General features: G+C 44.6%; 1 protein-coding gene across 1 annotated transcript in view; it reads left to right on the top strand.

Moving 5' to 3' along the window:
- Nucleotides 1-25076, top strand: part of PRKAA2 (protein kinase AMP-activated catalytic subunit alpha 2) — a 46837-nt gene extending 21761 nt beyond the window's left edge. The window contains exons 5-9 of the mRNA XM_073593894.1: nt 289-376; nt 2436-2660; nt 6501-6999; nt 13651-13777; nt 23178-25076. Of these exons, the coding sequence (XP_073449995.1) occupies nt 289-376; nt 2436-2660; nt 6501-6999; nt 13651-13777; nt 23178-23407 (1169 nt within the window). The 3' untranslated portion in view covers nt 23408-25076. The remainder of the gene's footprint in view (nt 1-288; nt 377-2435; nt 2661-6500; nt 7000-13650; nt 13778-23177) is intronic.
- The last annotated feature ends 1151 nt before the right edge of the window (nt 25077-26227 follow it).

The raw sequence follows: 26227 nt of genomic DNA on the forward strand, positions 1-26227 counted from the left end.
TCAGACTGTCACTCTCCAGGCAGCGGGCTTCTTTATTTGAAGTGACAGAAGTTAGAAGGAGGAAGCAGCAGTGGGACTCAGACTGAGGAGTCTCACTCAGGGCTAACGCGGTGCTGGCATGTTCCGGCTAAAACAAGCCTTGCCTCCGGGACCCTCGCCTAGAACCCGCCCTATGGATGGTGTCACCCCTATGCGGGTGTCACCCGGCTGCAGGGCGGCCCCTCCCCCCACTCCCCCATAGTGACTCCACTGGATGGCATAGTTATTTTGCCCTGTTGTTTTATTTAGGTCTTTCTAATATGATGTCAGACGGAGAGTTTCTGCGGACCAGCTGCGGATCCCCAAATTATGCCGCTCCAGAAGTTATATCAGGAAGGTGAGAAATACAGGAGACAGGAACTATATACAGTAAATAAAGACGGTTTGACCATAGAGTCAGCTATAGACGCATGATGTCCTGTTGTTGGAAAGCCGCTCTTACTAGTTAAGACGGTGCTGGAAACATGGCTGAGCCCTTCTTGGTTTATTGGAAAATGACAGACACAGGAAATTACATCATAACCATGTAGTTTCACAGAACAGAACATAATATTATTCAAGCATTAAACATACGCTACCACCTAGTGGCGGAAGTACTAATTGCAGTATTCCATATGAGAATGGCTGTTGCATCTACAGTGCCTTGAGAAAGTCATCATACCACTTGAAAGTTTCCACATTTTGTCATGTTACAACCAAAAATATAAATGTATTTTATGTGATAGACCAACACAAAGTGGCACATAATTGTGAAGTGGAAGGAAAATGATAAATGGTTTTCAAATATTTTTACAAATAAATATGTGAAAAGTGTGGGGGGTGCATTTGTATTCAGCCCCCTTTACTCTGATACCCCTAACTAAAATCTAGTGGAACCAATTGCCTTCAGAAGTCACCTAATTAGTAAATAGAGTCCACCTGTGTGTAATTTAATCTCAGTATAAATACAGCTGTTCTGTGAAGCCCTCAGAGGTTTGTTAGAGAACCTTAGCGAACAAACAGCATCATGAAGGCCAAGGAAAAAACCAGACAGGTCGAGGAATAAAGTTGTGGAGAAGATTAAAGCAGGGTTAGGTTATAAAAATGATCCCAAGCTTTGAACATCTCACGGAGCTCTGTTCAATCCATCATCCGAAAATGGAAAGAGTATGGCACAACTGCAAACCTACCAAGACATGGCCGTCCACCTAAACTGACCGGCCGGGCAAGGAGAGCATTCATCAGAGAAGAGCCAAGAGGTCCATGGTAACTCTGGAGGAGCTGCAGAGATCCACAGCTCAGGTGGGAGAATCTGTCCACAGGACAACTATTAATCGTGTTCTCCACAAATCTGACCTTTATGGAAGAGTGACAAGAAGAAAGACATTGGTGAAAGAAAGTCATAAAAAGTCCTGTTTGCAGTTTGTGAGAAGCCATGTGGAGGACACAGCAAACATGTGGAAGAAGGTGCTCTGGTCAGATGAGACCAAAATTGAACTTTTTGGCCTAAAAGCAAAACGCTATGTGTGGGGAAAACTAACACTGCACATCACCCTGAACACACCATCCCCACCGTGAAACATGGTGGTGGCAGCATCATGTTGTGGGGATGCTTTTCTTCAGCAGGGACAGGGAAGCTGGTCAGAGTTGATGGGAAGATGGATGGAGACAAATACAGGACAATCTTCTAAGAAAACCTGTTAGAGTCTGCAAAAGACTTGAGACTGGGGTGGAGGTTCACCTTCCAGCAGGGCAACGACCCGAAACATACAGCCAGAGCTACAATGGAATGGTTTAGATCAAAGCATATTCATGTGTTAGAATGGCCCAGTCACAGCCCAGACCTAAATCACATTGAGAATCTGTGACAAGACATGAAAATTGCTGTTCACAGACGCTCTCCATCCAATCTGACAGATCTTGAGATATTTTGCAAAGAAGAATGGGGAGAAATGTCCCTCTCTAGATGTGCAAAGCTGGTAGAGACATCCCCAAAAAGACTTGCAGCTGTAATTGCAGTGAAAGGCGGTTCTACAAAGTATTGACTCCGGGGGGCGCCATACAAATGTACCCCACACTTTTCACAGATTTATTTGTAAAAAAATTAAAAAAACTATTTATCATTTTCCTTCCACTTCACAATTGCAAGTTGTGTTGGTCTATCACATAAAATCCCAATAAAATACATTTAAGTTTTTGTTTGTAACATAAAAAAATGTGGAAAATTTCAAGGGGTATGAATACTTTTTCAAGGCACTGCATGTCGGTATAAACAACATGCTAACACCTGTAAAGGTAATCTTGGGGGTGCTGACCTTCTAAGCAGAGGGCTCCAACTTTAGCCAGTTTCGCAGCACAGATAAACTCCACATCAGTTTGTGTGAAGCGTCAACTAATTGTAGCTGATGTGTCTGTAGATTGTATGCTGGCCCCGAGGTGGACATCTGGAGCTGCGGGGTGATCCTGTACGCCCTCCTCTGCGGGACGCTGCCATTTGACGACGAACACGTCCCCACCCTATTCAAAAAAATCAGAGGCGGAGTTTTCTACATCCCCGAGTACCTGAACCGATCTGTCGCTACTTTACTAATGCACATGCTGCAGGTTGATCCACTGAAACGCGCCACTATCAAAGACATGAGGTACGGCATGTAAAAATTCAAGGGTATGTACGCAATAAAAAAAAAAAAAAATTGTGGTTAAAACGCACGTTATGTACAGAACTGAACTGTCTTCCACCATTGCAAATAGGCTGAATATTTGAAAACACAGGCAGTGTTTACACGTGTGGTGGCTGTGATTGGTTCACAGCAATCACAAGGTACAGAGCCACCCCGATAAACTCTGTACGTTGTGCCTGTTATCTGAGCCGTCCAGTGACCGCCCGGTCACAACCATTCACGGTTGTACAGGCCGCCCCTATGTGTTTTTCTCCGGCACCAATAATCAGCAGCACTCTTCTCCGTTTTTCTACGGCAGTACTGAGGGGGTTAAATGTTCTCCAGCAAACATTTGGAACAATCCTGAAAGTTAAATAACTTCTCACTTAAAATTCTCTAAAATTCTTTTTTTAGCAAATTCGTTTGGAGTAGTGACCCTCCGGTGACCCCGACACTCCGGGGTTGAGGTTACCCTTTTGTAAGGGGGGATGTGAAGGGTTTAATTCCATGTTGTGTTATGACAAGTACAATGTAACCATAGCAGAGTGTATTATAGCATGAAAGGGGGATTATGGGTAATTTCCCACATCCTGACTCTAAGACCCAATACATTAAAGGACTCGTTTCTTCTTTTACGACAACCAGTCAGCTGTGAACATTTCAATCTCCCTTTCCTCCCCTCCCCCCCCCCCCAGGAAGGGATTTCAGAAAGTCTTTGAGGGCCAATTTTCTGCCAAGCCGTCATTTTTTTCTTTTCTCTTTCGCATCACAGCATCCCGCCGCTTGTTTTGATTGTAGGAAATATAATTGGTTTTTCGGATGACGGGGAGAAATGTGTTGCAGGTTCAGTTGGGTGGAAATGTCCCCCCGTCCTGTGCTTTGCATCCTGGAGGGCGGCGATGTCAATTATAAAATAGGTGACGCCATCTTGGCTAATTGGAAAGTAGCTGTAGGAATTATAGCAGTTGGGCGGTGTACAGGGGATCAGCCGTCCAGAGGACAGGGGTCGTCAGAGAAGAGAACAGGGGTCAGCAGGGTATTGTACAGGGGTCAGCAGTGCAGGGCACAGGGATCAGCAGGGTACTGTACAGGGGTCAGCAGTGCAGGGGACAGGAGTCAATAGGGTATTGAGCAGGGGTCGGCAGGGTAATGTACGGGGGTCAGCAAGGTATTGAACAGGGGTCAGCTTTGCAGGGGATAGGGGTCAGCAGGGTGTTGTACAGGGGTCAGTAGATTATTGTACAGGAGTCAGCAGATTATTGTACAGGGCTCAGCTGTGCAGGGGACAGGGGTCAGCAAGGTATTGCACAGGGGTCAGCAGTGCAGGGCACAGGGGTCAGCAGGGTACTGTACAGGGGCCAGCAAGGTATTGCACAGGGGTAAGCAGTGCAGGGCACAGGGGTCAGCAGGGTACTGTATAGGGGTCAGCAGGGTATTGTACAGGGGTCAGCAGTGCAGGGCACAGGGGTCAGCAGGGTACTGTACAGGGGCCAGCAAGGTATTGCACAGGGGTCAGCAGTGCAGGGCACAGGGGTCAGCAGGGTACTGTACAGGGGCCAGCAAGGTATTGCACAGGGGTAAGCAGTGCAGGGCACAGGGGTCAGCAGGGTACTGTATAGGGGTCAGCAGGGTACTGTACAGGGGTCAGCAAGGTACTGTACAGGGGTCAGCAGGGCAGTGTACATGGGTCAGCAGTGCAGGGGGCAGGGGTCAGCAGGGTAGAGGATGGGAGGTCAGCGGGGGTTAGTGTACAGAAGTCAGTAGGGCTGTGTACAGGGGGTTGGTAGGAAAGAGGACACAGGTCAGCAAGGCAGTGGATGGGGTCAGCAGGGCAGAGGACAGGGGTCAGTAGGGTGGGTTCAGCAGGACAGACACAGGGGTTAGCAGGGCAGAGGACAGGGGTCAGTTGGGCGGAGGACAGGGATCAGCAGGGTGTACAATGATGGGGAGAAATGTGTTGCAGGTTCAGTTGGGCTGAATTGTCCCCCGTCCTGTGCTTTGCATCCTGGAGGGCGGCGATGTCAATTATAAAATAGGTGACGCTATCTTGGCTAAATGGAAGGTAGCTGTAGGAATTATAGCAGTTGGGCAGTGTACAGGGGATCAGCCGTCCAGAGAAACAGGGGTCAGCAGGGTTTTGTACAGGGGTCAGCAGGGTTTTGTACAGGGGTCAGCAGGGTAGTGTAGAGGGGTCAGCAGTAGAGGGGGCAGCAGGGTAGAGGATGGGAGGTCAGCGGGGGAGTGTTCAGAAGTCAGGAGGGCAGTGTACAGGGGGTTGGTAGGAAAGAGGACACTGCTCAGCAAAGCAGGGGATGGGGTCAGCAGGGCAGAGGACAGGGATCAGCACGGTGGACAATAGGTGTTAGCAAGGAAGAGGATAGGGAGTTAGCAGAGGACAGGGGATCAGCAATGCAGGGGACAGGGGGTCAGCAATGCAGGGGACAGGGGGTCAGCAATGCAGGGGACAGGGGGTCAGCAATGCAGGGGACAGGGGGTCAGCAATGCAGGGGACAGGGGTCACTGCTGGCAGGGCACTCGGCAGATTTGCTCTTCCCCACACAGCACATAGCTGAGATCTGATTCTCTCGACACAACGTTGATCTGCACAGTGTGTAGCCGGTTACTGCAGCTGTGCTGGGGTTCACATCTGGGGATTTCACAGGTCAGAACTGCATCATAGCAGCCAACTACACACTGTGCAGATCAAGGTTGTATCAAGAGAATCTGAGGAGCTCAGTGGACCAGTCACAGCATCTATATGTGCGTGTGTGTGTGTATGTGTGTGTCCAGGGTGCAACTGTTATCTTGGGGGGCATAACTGGAATCTGGGGGCACGCAGCCCATCCCATCTCCCCCCTAGATCTGGCCATGATCTGTGCTTGATTAGCTGCATTGGAGGGCAGGGGAGACATTGGGGTCTTAGAGACCCCTGAAGTCTCCATAAAGATGACCTGTCACCTGCCCAGTGCTATCACATAGAAGGCTTGTTAGCCCCCCCCCCCCCTAGTGAAAACAATAAAATTAGCTAAAAAAAAAAAGTGTAAAAAAATACATTGTAATAAAACAAATAATAATAAAAAAATTCAAACTACCCCATCGCTCCTGTACACACCTGCATGCAAACATGTGAATACGTAGGTTCCGCATGTGTATGTAAACGTAAATTGCACCAAACATGTGAGGTATCACCATGAACGTTGGCGTGAGAGCAATAATTCTAGTGTCATCATTCATGGTTAACTCAAAACTGATCACTTGTAAAGGCTTTTAAAGTGTTGCCTATGGAGAGTTTTGGGTACCATAGTTTTCTTAATTTCACAGATTCATGCATTTTTAAGGCTTTACATGTTTGGTATCAATTTACTTAACACATCATCTTTTATATTTTATCAAACATTGGGTATTATGTTGTGCGCGTTTGCTATAAAAATTAATTTTGGTGTTTTTTTTCCTGAAAATATGCATTTTATAAGCAAATTTCTTGCAACAATAGAATTGCAACCACCAACATTTTCTTCCCCGCAGTCTCTGCTTTCAGGAAAAACTACACAGCAATGTTTGGGGGTTTAAAGTTTTTTTTTTTTTTTTTACAAAAAGCGCATCTTTTTTTTAACAGTAGAAAAGTAGAAAAAATCCCCCCCGGATGACCAGTGATGGTTCAGGTGTCTTCAAAAAGTCAGGGCACATATGGGAATCTTCACAAACGGTTTGATTTTTGGAAAGTGCGGGAGCCGATATTGCACTTCTCAAATATCTACATTTTTTTCAATGTTTTTTCTTTAAAATATCAATTTTGTCAAATTTTTTTTTTTGTGCCGGCAGAGAACACGAATGGTTCAAGCAAGACCTGCCCAGCTACTTGTTCCCAGAAGACCCCAATTACGACGCCAACGTAATCGATGACGAGGCGGTGAAGGAGGTGTGTGAGAAGTTCGAATGTACGGAGTCGGAGGTGATGAACAGCCTGTACAGCGGTGATCCTCAGGACCAGCTCGCCGTGGCCTACCATCTGATCATAGACAACCGTAGGATAATGAACCAAGCCAGTGAGTTCTACCTTGCCTCCAGCCCACCAACCTGCTCCTTCATGGACGACATGCATATTCCCCCAGGTGTCAAACCGCATCCGGAGCGGATGCCACCCCTGGTGGCGGACAGCCCCAAGGCCCGATGCTCTCTGGATGCCCTGAACACTACTAAACCCAAGCCCCTAGCTGTGAAAAAAGCCAAGTGGCACCTGGGAATCCGCAGTCAGAGCAAACCTCATGATATCATGGCGGAGGTCTACCGGGCGATGAAGCAGCTGGACTTCGAATGGAAGGTGAGCCTTTTTCAGGAATCAGCAGCAGGGATGGCCAGATCTGTGTGGCTACCCTCAGGAAACTGGGACCAGACTGTGTATGCTTTAAGCGCGATTTATTTACAGTGAAAAAAAATCCTTCCAAACTCCAGCACACAGCAAACATGAAAATGTAGGTGAACCAAAAGACCCAGTGACAGAATACCTAACTAATCAACAAGGACAAACAGAAGCCTAACAGCTAACTATATATAATATATACAAAATGGGGAACACTAAAAAGCAGGGAAAACTGGTGCAGGGAGCAGATGGGAAGGGGGAAGCAAAAATGGGAACAGGTACAAGGGGGAGCATGCTACAGGGTACAGCGCAGAAGCGTAACTACAGACTTCAGGGCCCCGGTGCAAGAAACCATGAAAGGTCCCCCCGGGGATCTTTCTTGCGTTTTTCAGCGGGCCCCCTCCTGCCGCCTTGAGGCCCCCACATGGTGGTGGAATGCCAGGGCCCAGTCGCAAGTGTGACCTTTGAGACTCTGGTAGTTCTGCCACTGACCTTACTATTAATAGGGGGGGCATTTTGGAGGATGTAAGGGAGCACTCTGGAAGATATAAGGGGGAACTCTGCAGGTACTAAAACAGTACCTGCAGCATGCCCCCTTACATCCTCCTGAGTGCCCCCTTGGGATCAGTGGCAGTAGTGGTTGTGGGAGGATGGGATCAGTGGTGGTGGTGGGGGGTAGAATCAGTGGCGGTGGTGGGATCAGTGGTGGGGGGGAGTGGGATCAGTGGCAGAGGAATGGAATCAGTGGCAGAGGGGTGGTGGGGGGGGGATAGGAGCAGTGGCAGAGGGATGGTGGTGGGGGGTTGGGATCAGTGGCATAGGGGTGGTGGTGGGGGGATGGGATCATTGGCAAAGGGATGGTGGTGGGGGGATGAGATCAGTGGCAGAGGGATGGTGGTGGGGGATGGGATCAGCGGCAGAGGGATGGTGGTGGGGGATGGGATCAGTGGCAGAGGGATTGTGGTGGGGGATGGGATCAGTGGCAGAGGGATGGTGGAGAGCAATGAGATCAGTGGCAGAGGGATGGTGGTGAGGGATGGTATCAGTGGCAGAGGGATGGTGGTGGGGGATGGGATCAGTGGCAGAGAAATGTGATCAGTGGCAGAGGGATGGTGGTGGGGGATGGGTTCAGTGGCAGAGGGATAGTGGTGGGGGATGGGATCAGCGGCAGAGGGATGGTGGTGGGGGATGGGATCAGTGGCAGAGGGATTGTGGTGGGGGATGGGTTCAGTGGCAGAGGGATAGTGGGATGGTGACACCGGCACTCACCTGTTCTCAGTGTCAGTGGGACCCCCTCCTTGCTCAGTGCTCTCAGTCTGGCTTCACAGTGTCTCCAGTAGTGGCTCTCCTAACATGGGGACTCTGTCTTCACATCTGCTCACAAAGGGGAGAGCTCCTCCCCCTTCACTGGACTGGCCCATCAGCTGATCAATTGACTTTCTTCTCCACTCCTCCTCCCGACATGAATCTGCTTGGAGGAATGGGTGGAGCACTGTGCCAGTAACAGTGAGTGCTCAGCTCAGGCACAGTGTATACTATCCCCACTGACCTAAACGCTACCTGTAATTAGCGGCGGTGGGCAGCACCCCCCACAGTGTACCACTATTTCCAGGACATAATGTTACAATCACTGCCTAAAAGCGCCCCCCCCCCCCCCCCCCCCACACACACACACACACACACACAGTGGTGGAACGCCAGGGCCTGGTCACAAGTGCAACTGCTGCGACCCTGGTAGTTCTGCCACTGGTACAGCGTACAGGGCAGGAGTAGAAACAGGATAATGGCTAGTGGTATCAAGCAGCAAGCAAAACACTGGAGCGAGAGACGCTTAGTAGGAGAGGACATAAATACCCTCCCAGCAGCCAACATCAGGTGGAAACTGATTACTGGGATGTGCTGGCTGCTCGGAGACACCCACTGGTGGACACTGGAATTACAGCGCTCAGCCCAGGGGAACCACAGTGCGACCTGCAGGTGATCCATGTCCTGACAACCTGGGTGTGACAGGTCAGCATCAGTTATCATTTATCGACAGATGCTGCATGTGATCCTGCCATAAAGGCCCTGGTTCAAGCACTCCCTGTTATGGAGTGACAATTCTCTGTTTCCATTTCCCAGTTGTGCTTTTGCGTTGTTGCCCCGAGGGCAATATGTTGACGGCACAAAAAACAAGCTTGTTTCAAAATGCAAAGCTCTAAGAACCCGGTTCACATAGATGCGCTTCAAAGTCGTGTGACTTTGACAGCTGATATCCTGCGCGACTTCATTGCGGCTTGCCTGCGACTTTATTAACAGAAGTCAATTCAAGTCATGATAAAATAGCCCCAAAGTAGTGCAAGAACCTTTTTTTTAAGTGGCTTGTGCTGTTAATGTGGAGCGACTTGTCAGGCAACTTTGAACTCTCAAGTCGCATGACAAGTCACGGCAGTGTGAACTGAGCCTTGTTCTTGTATGGTCACAGCAGAAAAGTCTTTCAGGACCATGCAGGTACCCCAATGTGATGCCTGAGGAAGGGTCCCTGTGTGGTTCCGAAACATTGCTGGCCTGGTTCATTATTCTCATCGGTGTATACTGTAGGTGACAAGTCGGGAGTGGTTGCAGCACCCTTTCACTCGCACGGTCAATTCCAGTATGGTGGCAAGAGGAGTATACCACATGTATTGTCACCTGATGGCCATGTTAACACTTTAAACAGGCACGGACCACTGTTATCATCATCAGGAACCCCACCCTGAGAAATGCCGTGCTTCCATCACTAGAGTAAATGTAGGTAGGAAGCAACGCTGAGCTGCAACGAAGCATGAAAAAAAGTGAAAACACATCTTTTATTTAAAAACGTGGCAACTGTTTATGATAGATGGGGTTTAGCAATCAGTACTTCCGGTATGGACAGTGCTCAGATGCCTTTAACCAGTAGCAGATTTACTGCTACAGATTGGCCATTCTGTGCAGAATCACGTATATGTACACTATATTACCAAAAGTATTGGGACGCCTGCCTTTACACGCACATGAACTGTAACGGCATACCAATCTTAGACCGTAGGGTTCATTATTGAATTGGCCCACCCTTTGCAGCTATAACTGCTTCCAACTCTTCTGGGAAGGCTGTCCACAAGGTTTAGGATTGTGTCTATGGGAATCTTTGACCATTCTTCCAGAAGCGCATTTGTGAGGTCAGGCACTGATGTTGGACGAGAAGGCCTGGCTATTTCATTCCAAAGGTGTTCTATCGGGTTGAGGTCAAGCCTCTGTGCAGGCCAGTCAAGTTCCTCCACCCCAAATTTGCTCATTCATGTCTGTATAAACCTTGTTTTGTGCACTGGTCGAAATCATTTGGTGGAGGGAAGATTGTGGTGTGGGGGGTTGTTTTTCAGGGGTTGGGCCCCTTAGATTCAGTGAAGAAAACTCTTAAGGTGTCAGCATACCAAGACATGAAGAAAAAGGGAACGTTGGGACTTTAAATGAGGCGCTGACCTGGTAAGGTCCATTGCCTCCACCCCTATCTAAATGAGACAAACAGGAGGACTGAGGGTTGGGACTTTAGATGAAGCACGCAGGTGTAGAAAATTTAAATTTATTGGAAATCAGTAATATGTTACATAAGGGTTATCATGAGTAGACATAGATGTAATTCATTCAGTAGATATACATACAGTAATTACAAATTGCCACTTAGTAATACAAATCACATAATACAAGTAATGATTTGGTCAGGTAAAACATATATATATAGGCATAAAAACACGGTATATAATAGCTCTATGCATTTTGTGGATTCATCCACTCTTCAGGAGCATGGATAAATGAATACTGTAGTATAGTAATAAAAAGAATATCTGTATGGTCTGACCCTGTCAAGGAAAAGAGATTAAGATGGGATAAATAGGAGGTAAAATTACCTAGGAAAGCTAGGCTAAGATCAAGTGTAGTATCTGTTCTTATCAGTTGCCAGAGGATGCGCTATGCTACTCCCAAATTGGGAGGGAAGATGCAAATCTGATGGTGTAATTGTACCTGGACGGTCTGTTTCGGTAAGGGCCACGTCGACGCTCTTTGGTCATAGAGGCTGATGATTGGTTGTGTCTGAGCAGGCCAGAAGGGTGCTCCTGGTGAGGATGGGTGCTGCACCCCTCTGGCCGAAGGGTTGGGTCCCTGGTCTTCTGGCCTAGATTGGTGTGGTTCTTGCTCCCGTCAGTTTTTCAGGAAAGAACACTGGTACCCCTTTCCCGCCAGGGGGGCGGTTAGTATTTCCTGAATGTAATTAGGTAGGAGCGATGGGAGTGGTGGTTGAGCCCTTGCGTCCAGGGCTCTCCCTAAGCTCTCAGAGCTCCAGGCCTTCCTGGTTGGGGTGGGGGGTGGGGTGGGAGGAGATTTTCCTAGGTAATTTTACCTCCTATTTATCCCATATTAATCTCTTTTACTTGACAGGGTCAGACCATATAGATTAGGGTTGTCCCGATACCACTTTTTTAGGACCGAGTACAAGTACTTTTTTTCAAGTACTCGCCGATACCGATTACCGATACTTTTTTTAATGTCACGTGACAGTGTTTTTTTATTTTTTATTTTTAACAGTGCTTTCTTTTTGTTGGGGGGGGGGGGTGAACGGTGTATGTGTGTGTGTGTTTTTTTTTTTTTTTTTTTTTTTTTATTTACAATTTTTATTTTTTACAATAATATTTTTTTTAATTCTTTATTGCAATGTGTGTTTTTTTTTTTGTTATTTTTTTAATCAGCCCTGTTGGGGGGCTTTGGTGAGATATCAGGGGTCTTAACAGACCTCTGATATCTCCCCCTTGAGACAGAGAAAGAGACAGAGGATAGAGATTCCCCAGTCCCTTTCTCTGCAGCCTCAGCTGCACTGAGAATGAATGGAGAGAAGACAGCGGCTCCTCTCCATTCATAAACTGACACATCCTAATCGCAGGAGATTACAATGTTTCAGTTATGTGAATGGACAGAGTCAGCTGACTCTATCCATTCACAAAGGAAGGAGGAGGGGGACAGCACAACGGAGGGGACAGCGGAGGGGGACAGAGAAGGAGAGAGGAACGGAGGGGGACAGCGGAGAGGCACAGAGAAGGAGAGAGGAACGGAGGGGGACAGCGGAGAGGCACAGAGAAGGAGAGAGGAACGGAGGGGGACAGCGGAGAGGCACAGCAAAACGGAGGGGACAGCGGAGGGGGACAGAGAAGGAGAGGGGAACGGAGGGGGACAGCGGAGGGCGACAGAGAAGGAAAGGGGAACGGAGGGGGACAACGGAGAGGCACAGAGAAGGAGAGAGGAACGGAGGGGGACAGCGGAGGGGGACAGAGAAGGAGAGAGGAACGGCGGAATGGAGGGGGACAGCGGAGAGGCACAGCAGAACGGAGGGGACAGCGGAGGGGGACAGAATAGGAGAGGGGAACGGAGGGGGACAACGGAGAGGCACAGAGAAGGAGAGAGGAACGGAGGGGGACAACGGAGAGGCACAGAGAAGGAGAGAGGAACGGCGGAACGGAGGGGGACAGAGGAACGGAGGGGGCATGGAGGAGGATGCAGTGACAGTCAGCGGTGACCGATCACCGCTGTATGTCACTAAAGCCGCTGAAAGCCGCTGGGGGAGAATCTTGTAACTCCCCCATGCGCCGATCACAGCTGTCTTCTAGGTATCGGGGGAAGCATCGGGAGCATTTGCCCGAGTACAAGTACTTGGGCAAATGCTCGGTATCGGTGCCGATACCGATACTAGTATCGGTATCGAGACAACCCTAATATAGATATTCTTTTTATTACTATACTACAGTATTCCTTTATCCATGTGCATGCTCCTGAAGAGTGGATGAATCCACAAAACGCATAGAGCTATTATATGCTGTGTTTTTATGCCTAATTATATGTTTTACCTGACCAAATCATTACTTATTATGCGATTTGTATTACTAAGTGGCAATTTGTAATTACTGTATGTATATCTACTGAATGAATTGCATTGGTTATCTATGTCTACTCATGATTACCCTCATGTAACATATTACTGATTTCCAATAAATTTTAATTTTCTAAACCTGCGTGCTTCATCTAAAGTCCCAACCCTCAGTCCTCCTGTTTGTCTCATTTAGATAGGGGTGGAGGCAATGGACCTTACCAGGTCACCTCCTCATTTAAAGTCCCAACGTTCTCAGCATACCAAGACATTTTGGACAATTTCATGCTCCCAACTTTGTGGGAACAGTTTGGGGATGGCCCTGACCCCAACCCAATAGAACACCTTTGGGGTGAATTAGAGTGGAGACAGGGAGCCAGGCATTCTCGTCCACATCAGTGCCTACCGTCGTCATTTTAACACACAGCGAGGCCAGTTTGGGTGGAAGCCAGGTGACCTATTAGTATGTTTTTGTATTGTGGGAGGAAACAGGATCACCTTTCATTATCCCACTGAAATTTGAGAGGACCATACAACCCCCATGCAGATATCCAGTTGACGGTGATGAGGCTCTTGAGAAAGGACAAGCTTAGGCATGAACTCCAACACACAGAGTTGTGTCTGGCTGAGCTTCAAAGCCTCTCCTGACGTCAGAGGTTGTTTTTCGTTTCTCTAATTTGTCTCATCATTTCCTTTCTCAGGTGGTGAACCCTTATCACCTGCGAGTACGGAGAAAGAACCCCGTGACGGGGAATTATGTGAAGATGAGCCTCCAGCTCTACCAGGTGGACAATCGCAGTTATCTTCTGGACTTCAAAAGCATTGATGGTACGTGAGGAAGGGCACTTCACTCTTAGGTGTCCAACAAAGGCTTGAAACACACTGGATAAGTCCCTGGTTACTTAAATGAGTTATGGCACATGCACACGAATAAAAAACAGGAATGTAGACTGGAAGAAAACACAGCAGTTTATATCAAACAAAAGATGTACCGAAAGTAGTGCAAACGTGGACATAACTTTTTTATTAACTTACATAGGTCATTCAAATTTTACATGCTGGTAGAGTAACTCTTTTTTCATTGCAGGTAAAAAAATGGAAGCAGCGTTCCCTCATTGAGTTTTTGATGAAGTTTTTGGTGAAGGAGGGGTGCTGGCTGTCCAACATTCACAGAAGGCTACAGAATGTCTACAGAGATGATGCTATTGACAAGAGTCACCAATGATAAGACATTGCTAGTCAATGGTGCCATCACCATAAACATTCTGTAGCCTTCTGTGGATGTCAGACAGCCTGCTCCCCTCCTTCATCAAGAACTCAATGACAGCATGTTGCTTCTGGAATCCATTACGCACCTGCAATGAAAAACAAGAAGAGTTTCTATAGAGGAAGAGTTACTCTACCAACACGTGAAATTTGAATGACCAACAAACAAATACCACAAACAAAGAAATGAAATAAGGGAGAAGTCGCTGCTTTACTTATGATTTGCTTATGTGTGTAAATGCAAGGACCTGGATCACCTGCTGGTGGCACTGTGGTTCCCAGAGTGGAAGGTTGTAGTTTCGGTGTCCACCAGTGGGTGTCTCCCAGTAGCCAGCAAATCCCAGCAACTAGTCTCGACCTAATGCTGGCTGCTGGGAGGGTATTTAGTTCCTCCTCTACTATAACCTCTTCCTTCAGTGTTTCGCCTGCTAGCCAGATACTTGATCCTGCTCCTCCTCCTGCCCTGTGTCTATATTCTGTGGCCTGCTGTCTTGTACCTGTTCTCCTTATCCCTGATCCCAGTCTTGGTTACCCTTCCTGATTGTTCCTTGCACCTCCAGTTTTACCCTGTTAATCTTTGCTTCCCTTTTGTTTGTACAGTGCCTTGAAAAAGTATTTATACCCCTTGAAATTTTCCACATTTTGTCATGTTACAACCAAAAACGTAAATGTATTTTATTGAAATAACATCCTTACAGGATGTATCCAACTTACAAGCTTATTGGGATTGTATGTGATAGACCAACACAAATTGGCACATAATTGTGAAGTGGAGGGAAAATGATAAATGTTTTTTAACATTTTTTACAAATAAATATGTGAAAAGTGGGGGGGGGGTGGGGGGCATTTGTATTCAGTCAATACTTTGTAGAACCATCTTTCGTTGCAATTACAGCTGCAAGTCTTTTTGGGGATGTCTCTACCAGCTTTGCACATCTAGAGAGGGACATTTTTGCCCATTCTTCTTTGCAAAATATCTCTGTCAGATTGGATGGAGAGCGTCTGTGAACAGCAATTTTCAAGTTTTGCCACAGATTCTCAATTGGATTTAGATCTGGACTTTGACTGGGCCATTCTAACACATGAATATGCTTTGATCTAAACCCTTCCATTGTAGCTCTGGCTGTATGTTTCGGGTCGTTGTCCTGCTGGAAGGTGAACCTCCGCCCCAGTCTCAAGTCTTTTGCAGACTCTAATGCCGCGTACACACGATCGGAATTTTGGCCTGCAAAAAAGAGCGATGAGAGTTTTTCGATGAAAAATGCGACCGTGTGTATGTTCCATCGGTCTTTTGCTGGCGGAATTCTAGCCAGCAAAAGATTGAGAGCATGCTCTCAATTTTTCGGTCGGGAAAAGTTCCTATCGGAAAATGCAGTCGTCTGTGGCAATTCCGACGTGCAAAATCCCTACGCATGCTCGGAAGCTTTGAACTTCATTTTCTCGGCTCGTTGTAGTGTTGTACGTCACCGCGTTCTTGACGGTCGTAATTTCAGCGAACTTTTGCGTGACCGTGTGTATGCAAGGCAAACTTGAGCAGAATCCCGTTGGAAAAGCTGTCCTATCTTTTTCCGACGAGAAATCCGCTCGTGTGTACGCGGCATATCTCTTTTCTTCTAAGATTGCCCTGTGTTTGACTCCATCCATCCTCTCATAAACTCTGACTAGCTTCTCTGTCCCTGCTGAAGAAAAGCATCCTCATAACATGATGCTGCCACCACCATGTTTCACGGTGGGGATGGTGTGTTCAGGGTGATGTGCAGTGTTAGTTTTTCTCCACACATAGCGTTTTGTTTTTAGGCCAAAAAGTTCAATTTTGGTCTCATCTGACCAGAGCACCTTCTTCCACATATTTGTGTCCCCCACATGGCTTCTCACAAACTGCAAACGGGACTTCTTATGACTTTCTTTCAACAATGTCTTTCTTCTTGTCACTCTTCCATAAAGGTCAGATTTGTGGAGAGCACGACTAATAATTGTCCTGTGGACAGATTCTCCCACCTGAGCTGTGGATCTCTGCAGCTCCTCCAGAGTTAACATGGACCTCTTGGCTGCTTCTCTGATGAATTCTCTACTTGCCCGGCCGGTCAGTTTAGGTGGACGGCCATGTCTTGGTAGATCTGCAGTTGTGCCATGCTCTTTCCGTTTTCGGATGATGGATTGAACAGAGCTCCGTGAGATGTTCAAAGCTTGGGATATTTATTTATAACCTAACCCTGCTTTAAACTTCTCCACAACTTTATCCCTGACCTGTCTGGTGTGTTCCTTGGCCTTCGTGATGCTGTTTGTTCACTAAGGTTTTCTAACAAACCTCTGAGGGCTTCACAGAACAGCTGTATTTATACTGAGATTAAATTACACACAGCTGGACTCTATTTACTAATTAGGTGATTTCTGAAGGCAATTTGTTCCACTAGATTTTAGTCAGGGCTATAAGAGTAAAGGGGGCTGAATACAAATGCCCCCCCACACTTTTCACATATTTATTTGTAAAAAATTTGGAAAACCATTTATCATTTTCCTTCCTATTCACAATTATGTGCCACTTTTGTCATAAAACAGTGAAATTATAGGCCTTCTACCACTATCTCAGCGCTATGGAGCTAATACATTTTAAAATCAAAACAACCCTTCAGAAAATTTGGTAATTTCAATGATCACAATAATTCAATCGATAACCGTGATTCCAATGGTTAGCTGCCGCTTAAAATACAAGAAAAACTGTACAAAATAATTGTGCCTCTGAAGACTATAGCAGCGCTACTGTCATTATTTATTATGACCAGCTTTCATACGGTGATAACATATGAGAAGAGTGAATGACAGGTGGTGATAATCAGTCCAAAAGACACAGGTGGTGATTGTAGTGTAGAAGTGCACCTCACACCAAAATCCTCAAACTGTGTGTCACACTCCCCTTAGGGGTTCTCACTCACCAGAGAGAAAAGACTATCAAGCCTTGAGTTGTTTCAAATAGCCGTCATCCACATCATGGAGGGTGTCAGAGATTATATGTCATCTTCAATAGATACTCAGATAAAGAAAAAGGCTCCAATAGCGTAATTCCGTTTTTATCCTTTATTCATCTCATAGACAAACTCCATAAAAACCCAACAGTATAACTTGAGAGAAGTAGTAGGAGAGGGGTTTAGGGGAGGTTTCAGATACCCTTTTTAGCAGATCACTTACAGACTCCTTGGATCCTAAGGCAAGAGAAGAGTGAATGACAGGTGGTGATAATCAGTCCAAAAGACACAGGTGGTGATCGTAGTGTAGAAGTGCACCTCACACCAAAATCCTCAAACCGTGTGTCACACTCCCCTTAGGGGTTCTCACTCACCAGAGAGAAAAGACTATCAAGCCTTGAGTTGTTTCAAATAGCCGTCATCCACATCATGGAGGGTGTCAGAGATTATATGTCATCTTCAATAGATACTCCGATAAAGAAAAAGGCTCCAATAGCGTAATTCCGTTTTTATCCTTTATTCATCTCATAGACAAACTCCATAAAAACCCAACAGTATAACTTGAGAGAAGTAGTAGGAGAGGGGTTTAGGGGAGGTTTCAGATACCCTTTTTAGCAGATCACTTACAGACTCCTTGGATCCTAAGGCAAGAGAAGAGTGAATGACAGGTGGTGATAATCAGTCCAAAAGACACAGGTGGTGATCGTAGTGTAGAAGTGCACCTCACACCAAAATCCTCAAACCGTGTGTCACACTCCCCTTAGGGGTTCTCACTCACCAGAGAGAAAAGACTATCAAGTCTTGAGTTGTTTCAAATAGCCGTCATCCACATCATGGAGGGTGTCAGAGATTATATGTCATCTTCAATAGATACTCCGATAAAGAAAAAGGCTCCAATAGCGTAATTCCGTTTTTATCCTTTATTCATCTCATAGACAAACTCCATAAAAACCCAACAGTATAATGGTTCTTATAACATCATCACTTTGCAGCGTTATCCACAGTCAAGGATGGACACGAGATTCACAAACCCAAGGAAGGCAGCGTTCACCGCTTACTTCCGGCTGTCTCTTCCTGGCTGTGGAACGCAAACGTCACTTCCGGTCGCGGTAAGGTCACGCTCTGACGCGTTTCGTCATCACAACTTCCTCTGAGGGCGTGGCCTTACGGCACGGTGTCCCGATATTTATATCAACAGGCCGCAGCTTAAATTAACCCTCCGAGTGCCACACCGCCTCAATCTGATAAAGTGCACATAGGCGGCCATCAGTGCGCTTCTCGGGAGTCAATATGCAGTCTGCTTGAATCTTTACATATAGTATATACCTAATGCAGCGTGGAAGATATCTCTACTCAGACTGATATATTACTCGGTTAAAATATAAATATAAATTCATAATACATCTACCTTATTACTAAGTTAATTAATAGGCATTTAGATCTGCCTACCAATGGTGTATTAAATTCATAAAAGCATAATACATCACAGTATAAATCACATAATTCATAGAACACTATCTTTAAAAAAATCTATATAAAATCTACCAAAATATACAAAAATACATATAAACTTACATATAAAGTTAAAGTTAAAATAATCCTGAGTCTAAAACAACGAACCTTTAAAGTTACACACTATAACGATTAAAAATGTGGGTAAACAGAGACAAATTCTAAATTAATAAAATTCAATAATCACTGATGAAACTATTTTATATCTAACTCCACATTTAACCCTTTTGGGGTGAGTGTGTCATTTAAATAAATCCAGTGGGTTTCACGTTTCGAGAGTTCTCTTACCATATTAGAACCTCTCCACACTGGTGTAGTGCCCCCCCCTGGGTCTACTGGGGGCAGGAAGGTACCTCCAGAGGCAGGGGGCAAGCTTACATTCACCCCAGGGCTGAGTACATGGCTTTAATGGAAAGTTAGAACAGAATTTAGGTGCCAATCACTTTTTTCAATGCTTTAATAAGAACTTGAGGGAAGTAGTAGGAGAGGGGTTTAGGGGAGGTTTCAGATACCCTTTTTAGCAGATCACTTACAGACTCCTTGGATCCTAAGGCAAAACAGCTTTCGTTTATGAGGTCTTAGATACCTGGATAGGTCTCTCACACGGACCTAGCAGCCGGTAGAATACCTGGACAAGCCTCTCTCACAGACTTAGCAGCCAGGAGCTAGTTACCTTGTTTTGATTGTAGAACATCTTGACAGTACCTTTAAGCCGACCCAGCGATACTGCAAACAGGATTAGATGTAGGTGCGTCCTCCAAATGAGTCAACAGGCTCTCCTGGGAGACCAGCCTTCATCCTGGCTCTCTCCAACAAGGGTCCTCCCCTGGATCTCCTCAGCTTGGCTCGGCTTCTTCCACACAGGCAAGACAGCCTAAGGATTAGTAGGCCCCAGACAAGCTTCTGGGCCTACTTGCAGAACTTATAGCAACACACCCTCGGGCCAGGAGGGCCCCGAGGTAACGACTGATCAAGAGCACATGGCATCTCTCCAATAAATACCCCTTCCCAGACAGCGGCCAGGAACCTCCTACTGGGCTGTTTCCGGAAGAAGAATATTAATTAAATATCTCAACCTAGTTGTAATTCTCATACTGCCCTGTGGTACCAGTGATGCCTACTGGCGACAGTGAGAAATGCACAACTCAGTAAAGTTTAGAACAGAACCAAATATACAATCAAATCCGAGCTGTTTACAGCTCAGCCAAAAACTAAATTTACACTATAGCCCCAATTTTAGGAACAGGGGGCTACACTGGTTTTACATGGTCTAAACCCCAGAATTTCAAGCCTGAGGGATCCTGTTTATGATGGAGCTTAAAGTGTAGCGACACATTATGATCTTTAAAGCCCATTTTATGTTCTGTATGTTTTCTGCGATACGGGCCCTCAGGGGTCCTTTAGCGTGGCCCACATACATATCAGCCAGCATGGACACTTCAAAACATACACTACATGTGTTATTATTACATGTGATAAATTCCTTTATTACAAATTCTTTGTTGCTGGAGGTTGATGTAAACGTATCCAGGCCTCTCATAGGCATAGAAACTTTTTTGCCTGCCCTACATTTTCGGCATGCAAAGAAGCCATCCCTGTCCCAAAACGAAGATGGCCTGGTGGGGTGGGGGTCCAAAACTTTTTTTTTACTACCCTATCCCCCTATCCCCTACATTCGGGGCCTTTCGGTAAATAATTTTGGTTATCGGAGGTAGTAGATTTTTAAGGGTTTTATCCAGACAACGTGCCAGTGGGCCTTGAAAATAGTCTCAATTTCCTTGTACTGTGATTGAAATAAAAAAAATGAAGCCCCATTCATGATTTGTATGGGTCTTCAAAGATATCGTATCTTTTAAACAGTCCTCACGTGGAATGGCCTACATCTCTTCAACAATTGTATCCAATCGTTGGGGGTTATAACCCTTCTCTACGAACCTGCCGTTCAGCACCTCAGACTGGACAACAAAGTCATCCTCTGTTGAACAGTTTCTTTTTACACACATCGTTTGACCCTTGGGTATGTTCTTTAGCCATAAAGGATGATGGCCACTTTGAAGGGGCAAAAAGCTGTTGCGATCCGTTGGTTTAAAATAAACCTTGATTTCCAATGTGCCATTAACTATATATATATATATATATATATATATATATATATATATATATATATATATATATATACCGTTTCCCCGAAAATAAGACCTAGCGTGATTGTCGGTGATGGCTGCAATATAAGACCTACCCCCCAAATAAGCCCTAGTTTAAAGTCCTTTGTAGGTCTTATTTTCAGGGTATTGCTTATTTTCGGGGAAACAGGGTAGGGCTTATTTGGGGGGTAGGGCTTATATTGCAGCCATCACCGACAATCACGCTAGGTCTTATTTTCGGGGAAACAGGGTATATATATATATATTAACATCTAGGACATTTATTTCGTCTTTACTTCACTGGCTCGTTAATTTTATACTATTTCTATTGTTCAGATATTCCAAATAGTCAATCAAAGATGATTCTAGCCCGGCCCATATAAACATTAAATCATCAATGTATCGCCTATAGAATAGTAGCTCATCTCTTTTCTTTCCAAATACATATTTATCCTCCAGTTCCACTTTGTGTTGGCCTATCACATAAAATAAAATACATTTACGTTTTTTTTTTCGTTGTAACATGACAAAATGTGGAAAATTTCAAGGGGTATGAATACTTTTTCAAGGTACTGTATATATTGTATTATTATTAGGTTTTCTGTCTGTTGGTTAGTTTGCTAGGTATGTTTTTGTCACTTGGTTTATGGTTCACTTATCTCTTCACGTTTGTTGTGTATTGTGTTGGCTGTGTTTTGATGTGTTTTTGTTTTACTATTAATTAACGTCCTTTTATTATAATATTATAAGTCTGATTTTAGTTTCCTAATCTACATGCAGGGCGCCGGACGCATGGGTTCCAATGTGTTTTTTTTAGTTTTTTTTTAGCACATGATTAGAGCTCGAGGCTCTAATTGGCTTAAAAAGAGGGCGGGCCCCGGGTGCAGAGCACTGCGCCCGAAGCCCACCCAGTGTGTGACAATAGCTAATTAATATTCGCTATTGTCTGCCCTACAGCGAATCAGGAAGCGGCTGATTGGGTGTCGTTGGTTTGCCGCCCCCCCCCCCTAAATTTTTGAGCACCAGCCGCCACTGCCTGACAGTAAATTACATCTTGAACTATTTATTGTTGCAAAAAAGGAGGTGGCCAAAAGCGGAAAAATATAAAAATAAGCCAATTGCACCACCTAGTGGCTGAATTATTAAAGTAAGAATAATAATATTCAATATTTCATATTTCCCTGACTTAAAGCTACATATTTTAAAAAATGTATTTAAAACGGGAAATCTCCCTCTGTAGTACTTCATCAGGATAAATGGCAGAGGTGATTATTAACAAATTATTAAAGAAAATTTATACACCGCTCATTCCCTGTAAAGGTTTCGGTCAGACTGAGAATTTTACTCCACTGGCTCGTTAATATTATACTATTTCTATTGTTCAGATATTCCAAATAGTCGATCAAAGATGATTCTGGCCCGGCCCATATAAACTTTAAATCATCAATGTATCGCCTATGTCTGTTGGTTAGTTTGCTAGGTATGTTTTTGTCACTTGGTTTATGGTTCACTTATCTCTTCACGTTTGTTGTGTATTGTGTTGGCTGGTGTTTGGATGTGTTTTGTTTTACTGTTATTTAACGCCCTTTTATTATAATATCATAAGTCTGATTTTAGTTTCCTAAGTGCAGTTAAAAGAGACCTGGCCATTCCTGCTGCTGGTTGCCTGCTCTTTGTATCCTTGACAGCAGTGGCGGCCCGTCCATAGGGGGTGCACAGGTGGGGCCCCCCCTAATCCATGCGTCCGGCCCCCTAATCTACATGCAGGGCGCCGGACGCATGGATTCCAATGTGCTTTTTTTTTTTAAGCACATGATTAGAGCCTGAGGCTCTAATTGGCTTAAAAAGAGGGTGGGCTCAGAGCACTGTGCCCGAAGCCCACCCAGTGTGTGACAATAGCGAATTAATATTCGCTATTGTCTTTATGATTCTCCTCCCTGCCAATCAGGAAGCGGCTCCTGAGACCCGATTGGGTGTAGTTGGTTTGCCGCCCCCCACCTACATTTTTGAGCACCACCTACCACTGCCTGACAGAGAATTACATCTTGAACTATTGATTTTTGCAAAAAAGGAGGTGACCAAAAACGGAAAAACATAAAAATAAGCCAATTGCACCACCTAGTGGCTGAATAATAAAAATAATAATATTCAATATTTCATATTTCCCTGACTTATAGCTACATATTTAAAAAAATGTATTTAAAACAGGAAATCTCCCTCTGTAATATTTTATCAGGATAAATGGCAGAGGTGATTATTAACAAATTATTAAAGAGAATATATACACCGCTCATTCCCTGTAAAGGTTTCGGTCAGACTGAGAATTTTTATTTTTCTTGACAGATGAATTGATGGATCACAAGTCCGGCTCCTCCTCTCTCCATCGCTCCTGCTCAGGGGCGGGCCTGCACCGGCCAAGGCTCAGCATCGATTCCACCGCATCCGACTCCCAGAGCGGATCTCTCTACGGCTCAATTTCTGGCTCCTTCTCATTGGCCAGCCCGAGGATCGGTAGCCACACCATGGATTTCTTTGAAATGTGCGCCAGCCTCATTACAACGTTGGCGCGCTAACAAGCCACGTGATCGCTCGCTGGATGATGTACGCGGGTCTCTTTCACCTTCGGGACATTCCAGGCAAATCCTCCAGACCTTCTTCATATCCCGGGTCTCTTAATGAAATGGCTTAAAGTTCTCATCATAACTGAAGGAGAGGGCAGGAGAAGTGTCTGGAATGAGTGAAAGGAAACATAATGGAGTGTAATACAGGAGAGTGGAGTAAAGTGCAATAGAGTAGAATGGAGTAAAGTGCAATAGAGTAGAATGGAGTAAAGTGCAATAGAGTAGAATGGAGTAAAGTGCAATAGAGTAGAATGGAGTAAAGTAGATTAAAATGGAGTAGAATAGAATATAATGAAGTGCAATAGTAATATGAGGGAGGAACAGAGAAAATGGAAAAAGTTTGGAGCGAATTGAATAGAGCAAATTTGCTTACAGTAGAGTGGAGTGCAATATAGTAAAAAAGAATGCAGTGCAACAGTGTAGAAAAGAGTGCAGTGCAAAAGAGTGGTGTGTATTAGAGTAGAATGGGATAGAGTAGAAAGAAGGGGAGTGCAATAAAGTAGAGAATGAGGTAGAACAGAGTGAAGTGCCATAGTAAAGATGGAGGGGAATAAAATTAAAGATGGAGGGGAGTAAAATTAAAGATGGAGGGGAATAAAATTAAAGATGGAGGGGAGTAAAATTAAAGATGGAGGGGAGTAAAACCGAATAAAGTGAAGTGCAATGAAGCAGAATGAAATAGAGTGGTGTGAAGTGCAAGAGAGGAAATGGAATAAAGTGGAGTATGAAAGAGCAGAGTATAGTGCAATAGAGTAGTGAATAAGCACAACAGAGTAGAATGTTGTGGAGTGCAATTATCTAGAAAGGGATAGAGTGGAGCACAATGGAATAGAGTGGGGTGAAGTGCAATAGAGTAGAATGGATTAGAGTGGAGTGTAATAGATTGGAGTACAATAAAGTGGTGTGCAGTATGGTTTGACTGGAGCGGAAGACAATTTTGTAGAATAGAGTGCAGTGCAATAGGGTATAATGGAATATAGTGGAGTGAAGTGCAACAGAGTACAATGGAATGGGGTAGAGTGGGGTGCAATAGGGTAGAATTCAGTGGAGTTGAATAGAATGAAGTGTATTAGAGAGGAGAGTAATATAGTGGGAAGGAGTAGAGTGGAGTGCAAAAGGGTAGAATTGGGTTGAGTTTAATAGAGTGGAGTACAAAAAAGTGGTGTGAAGTATGGTAGACGGGAACAGAAGGCAATATAGTAGAATACTGTGCAGTGCAATAGGGTAGAATGGAATGTAGTTGAGTGAAGTGCAATGGAGAAGAATGGAATAGAGTAGAGTGGGGTGCAATAAGGTAGAATTGAGTGGAGTTGAATAGAGTGAAATGTGATAGAGAGGAGAGTAGAATAGTGGAAATGAGTAAAGTGGAGTGCAATAGGGTAGAATTGTGTGGTGTTGAATAGAATGAAGTGTATTAGAAAGGAGAGTAATATAGTGGAAAGGAGTAGGAGTAGAGTAGAATGGAATAGAGTAGAGTGGTGCCCAGTAGAGCAGAATAGAGTGGGTTGGAATAGAGTGAAGTGCAATAGAGAAGAGAGTATTGTAGGGAAATAGAACAGAGTAGAATGGAGTTAGGTAGAGCAGGGTGAAATAGGAAATGGAATAGTGCACCAAAATAGAAGGAAGGCTAATGCAGTGGGGTGCAATAGAGTGGCTTACAGTCGAATGGAATAGTGGGGTAGAACCAAGTAGACTGAAAAGGTTGGCGTGCAGTAGGGTAGAATTAAGTAGAATGAGTAAAGTGGAATACAGTGTAATGGAATAGAATATAGTGTAGTGCAATAGGAATTTAGTAGAATAGATTAGAGAGGTGTGCAGTATGGTAAAAGGAACAGAGTGAAGTGGAGTGGACTTAGGCATAGTAAAGTGCGATAGAGTTAAATAGAGTGGAAGTGTATTTAGCTGTGTGGAGACGAAGTGCAATAGAGTGGAGTGCAATAAAATAAAAAGGGGCGGAGCAGAGAGGAGTGGCATAAAGTAAGTTGGAACAGAGGAGGGAAATACAGGGGCTCTTTAGAAGTCCTGGGAGGAAATGATAATTACAGAAAAAAATATATATATATCATTTTTTTAGCTCCACCTTCCCCACTTTTGAGTATCCACCTTCACTTCCATGAAGAAAAACTGCTGTAAGATTTTAGACACAAATGTATCTTATCCACAAAAAAAAAAAAAAAAAAAAAAAATGGAGGCACAGCTTTTTCTTTTCCACCACATTTACAGACTACCCACCACAGGGAAAGGTGCAATCAAGTGGAAATGATGACTTTAGAGCGGTGAGGCCTCCATTGTCACTGCTGTGTCATGCTGATAACACACACACTTGTCTTACAGCTCCAGAGTGTGCATAGCAAACAGCAGAGGAGGGCAATTGACTACAGGTACATGTTATGCACACTCAGTAGCTGGGAGATGGAATGTGTGATCTGCATCAGGTCAGGCAGGCCTGCACAAATGTAGTCATTTAAAAATGGAACATTAAAATACTTGAATAGTGCAAAAAAATAAATAAAAATACCAGTTATCTTTAAAATGGAACTCCAGACAAACGAGCATTTAAAATAAAGATATCATTGAAATGAATACATATATAATAAACAAACTAATATATATATATATATAATTTATTTATTTTTTTTTTTTATCTTATATCTTTAAATGCTCTTTTTTTAAAAACTTATTTAATATTCATATCTATATCTATATATATATATATATATATATATATATATAATAAGGTTATTTAAAAAAATTGAATAAAGAGCATTTAAA

Source organism: Aquarana catesbeiana, linkage group LG07 (assembly GCF_042186555.1).
Source record: "Aquarana catesbeiana isolate 2022-GZ linkage group LG07, ASM4218655v1, whole genome shotgun sequence".
Lineage (NCBI taxonomy): Eukaryota > Metazoa > Chordata > Amphibia > Anura > Ranidae > Aquarana > Aquarana catesbeiana.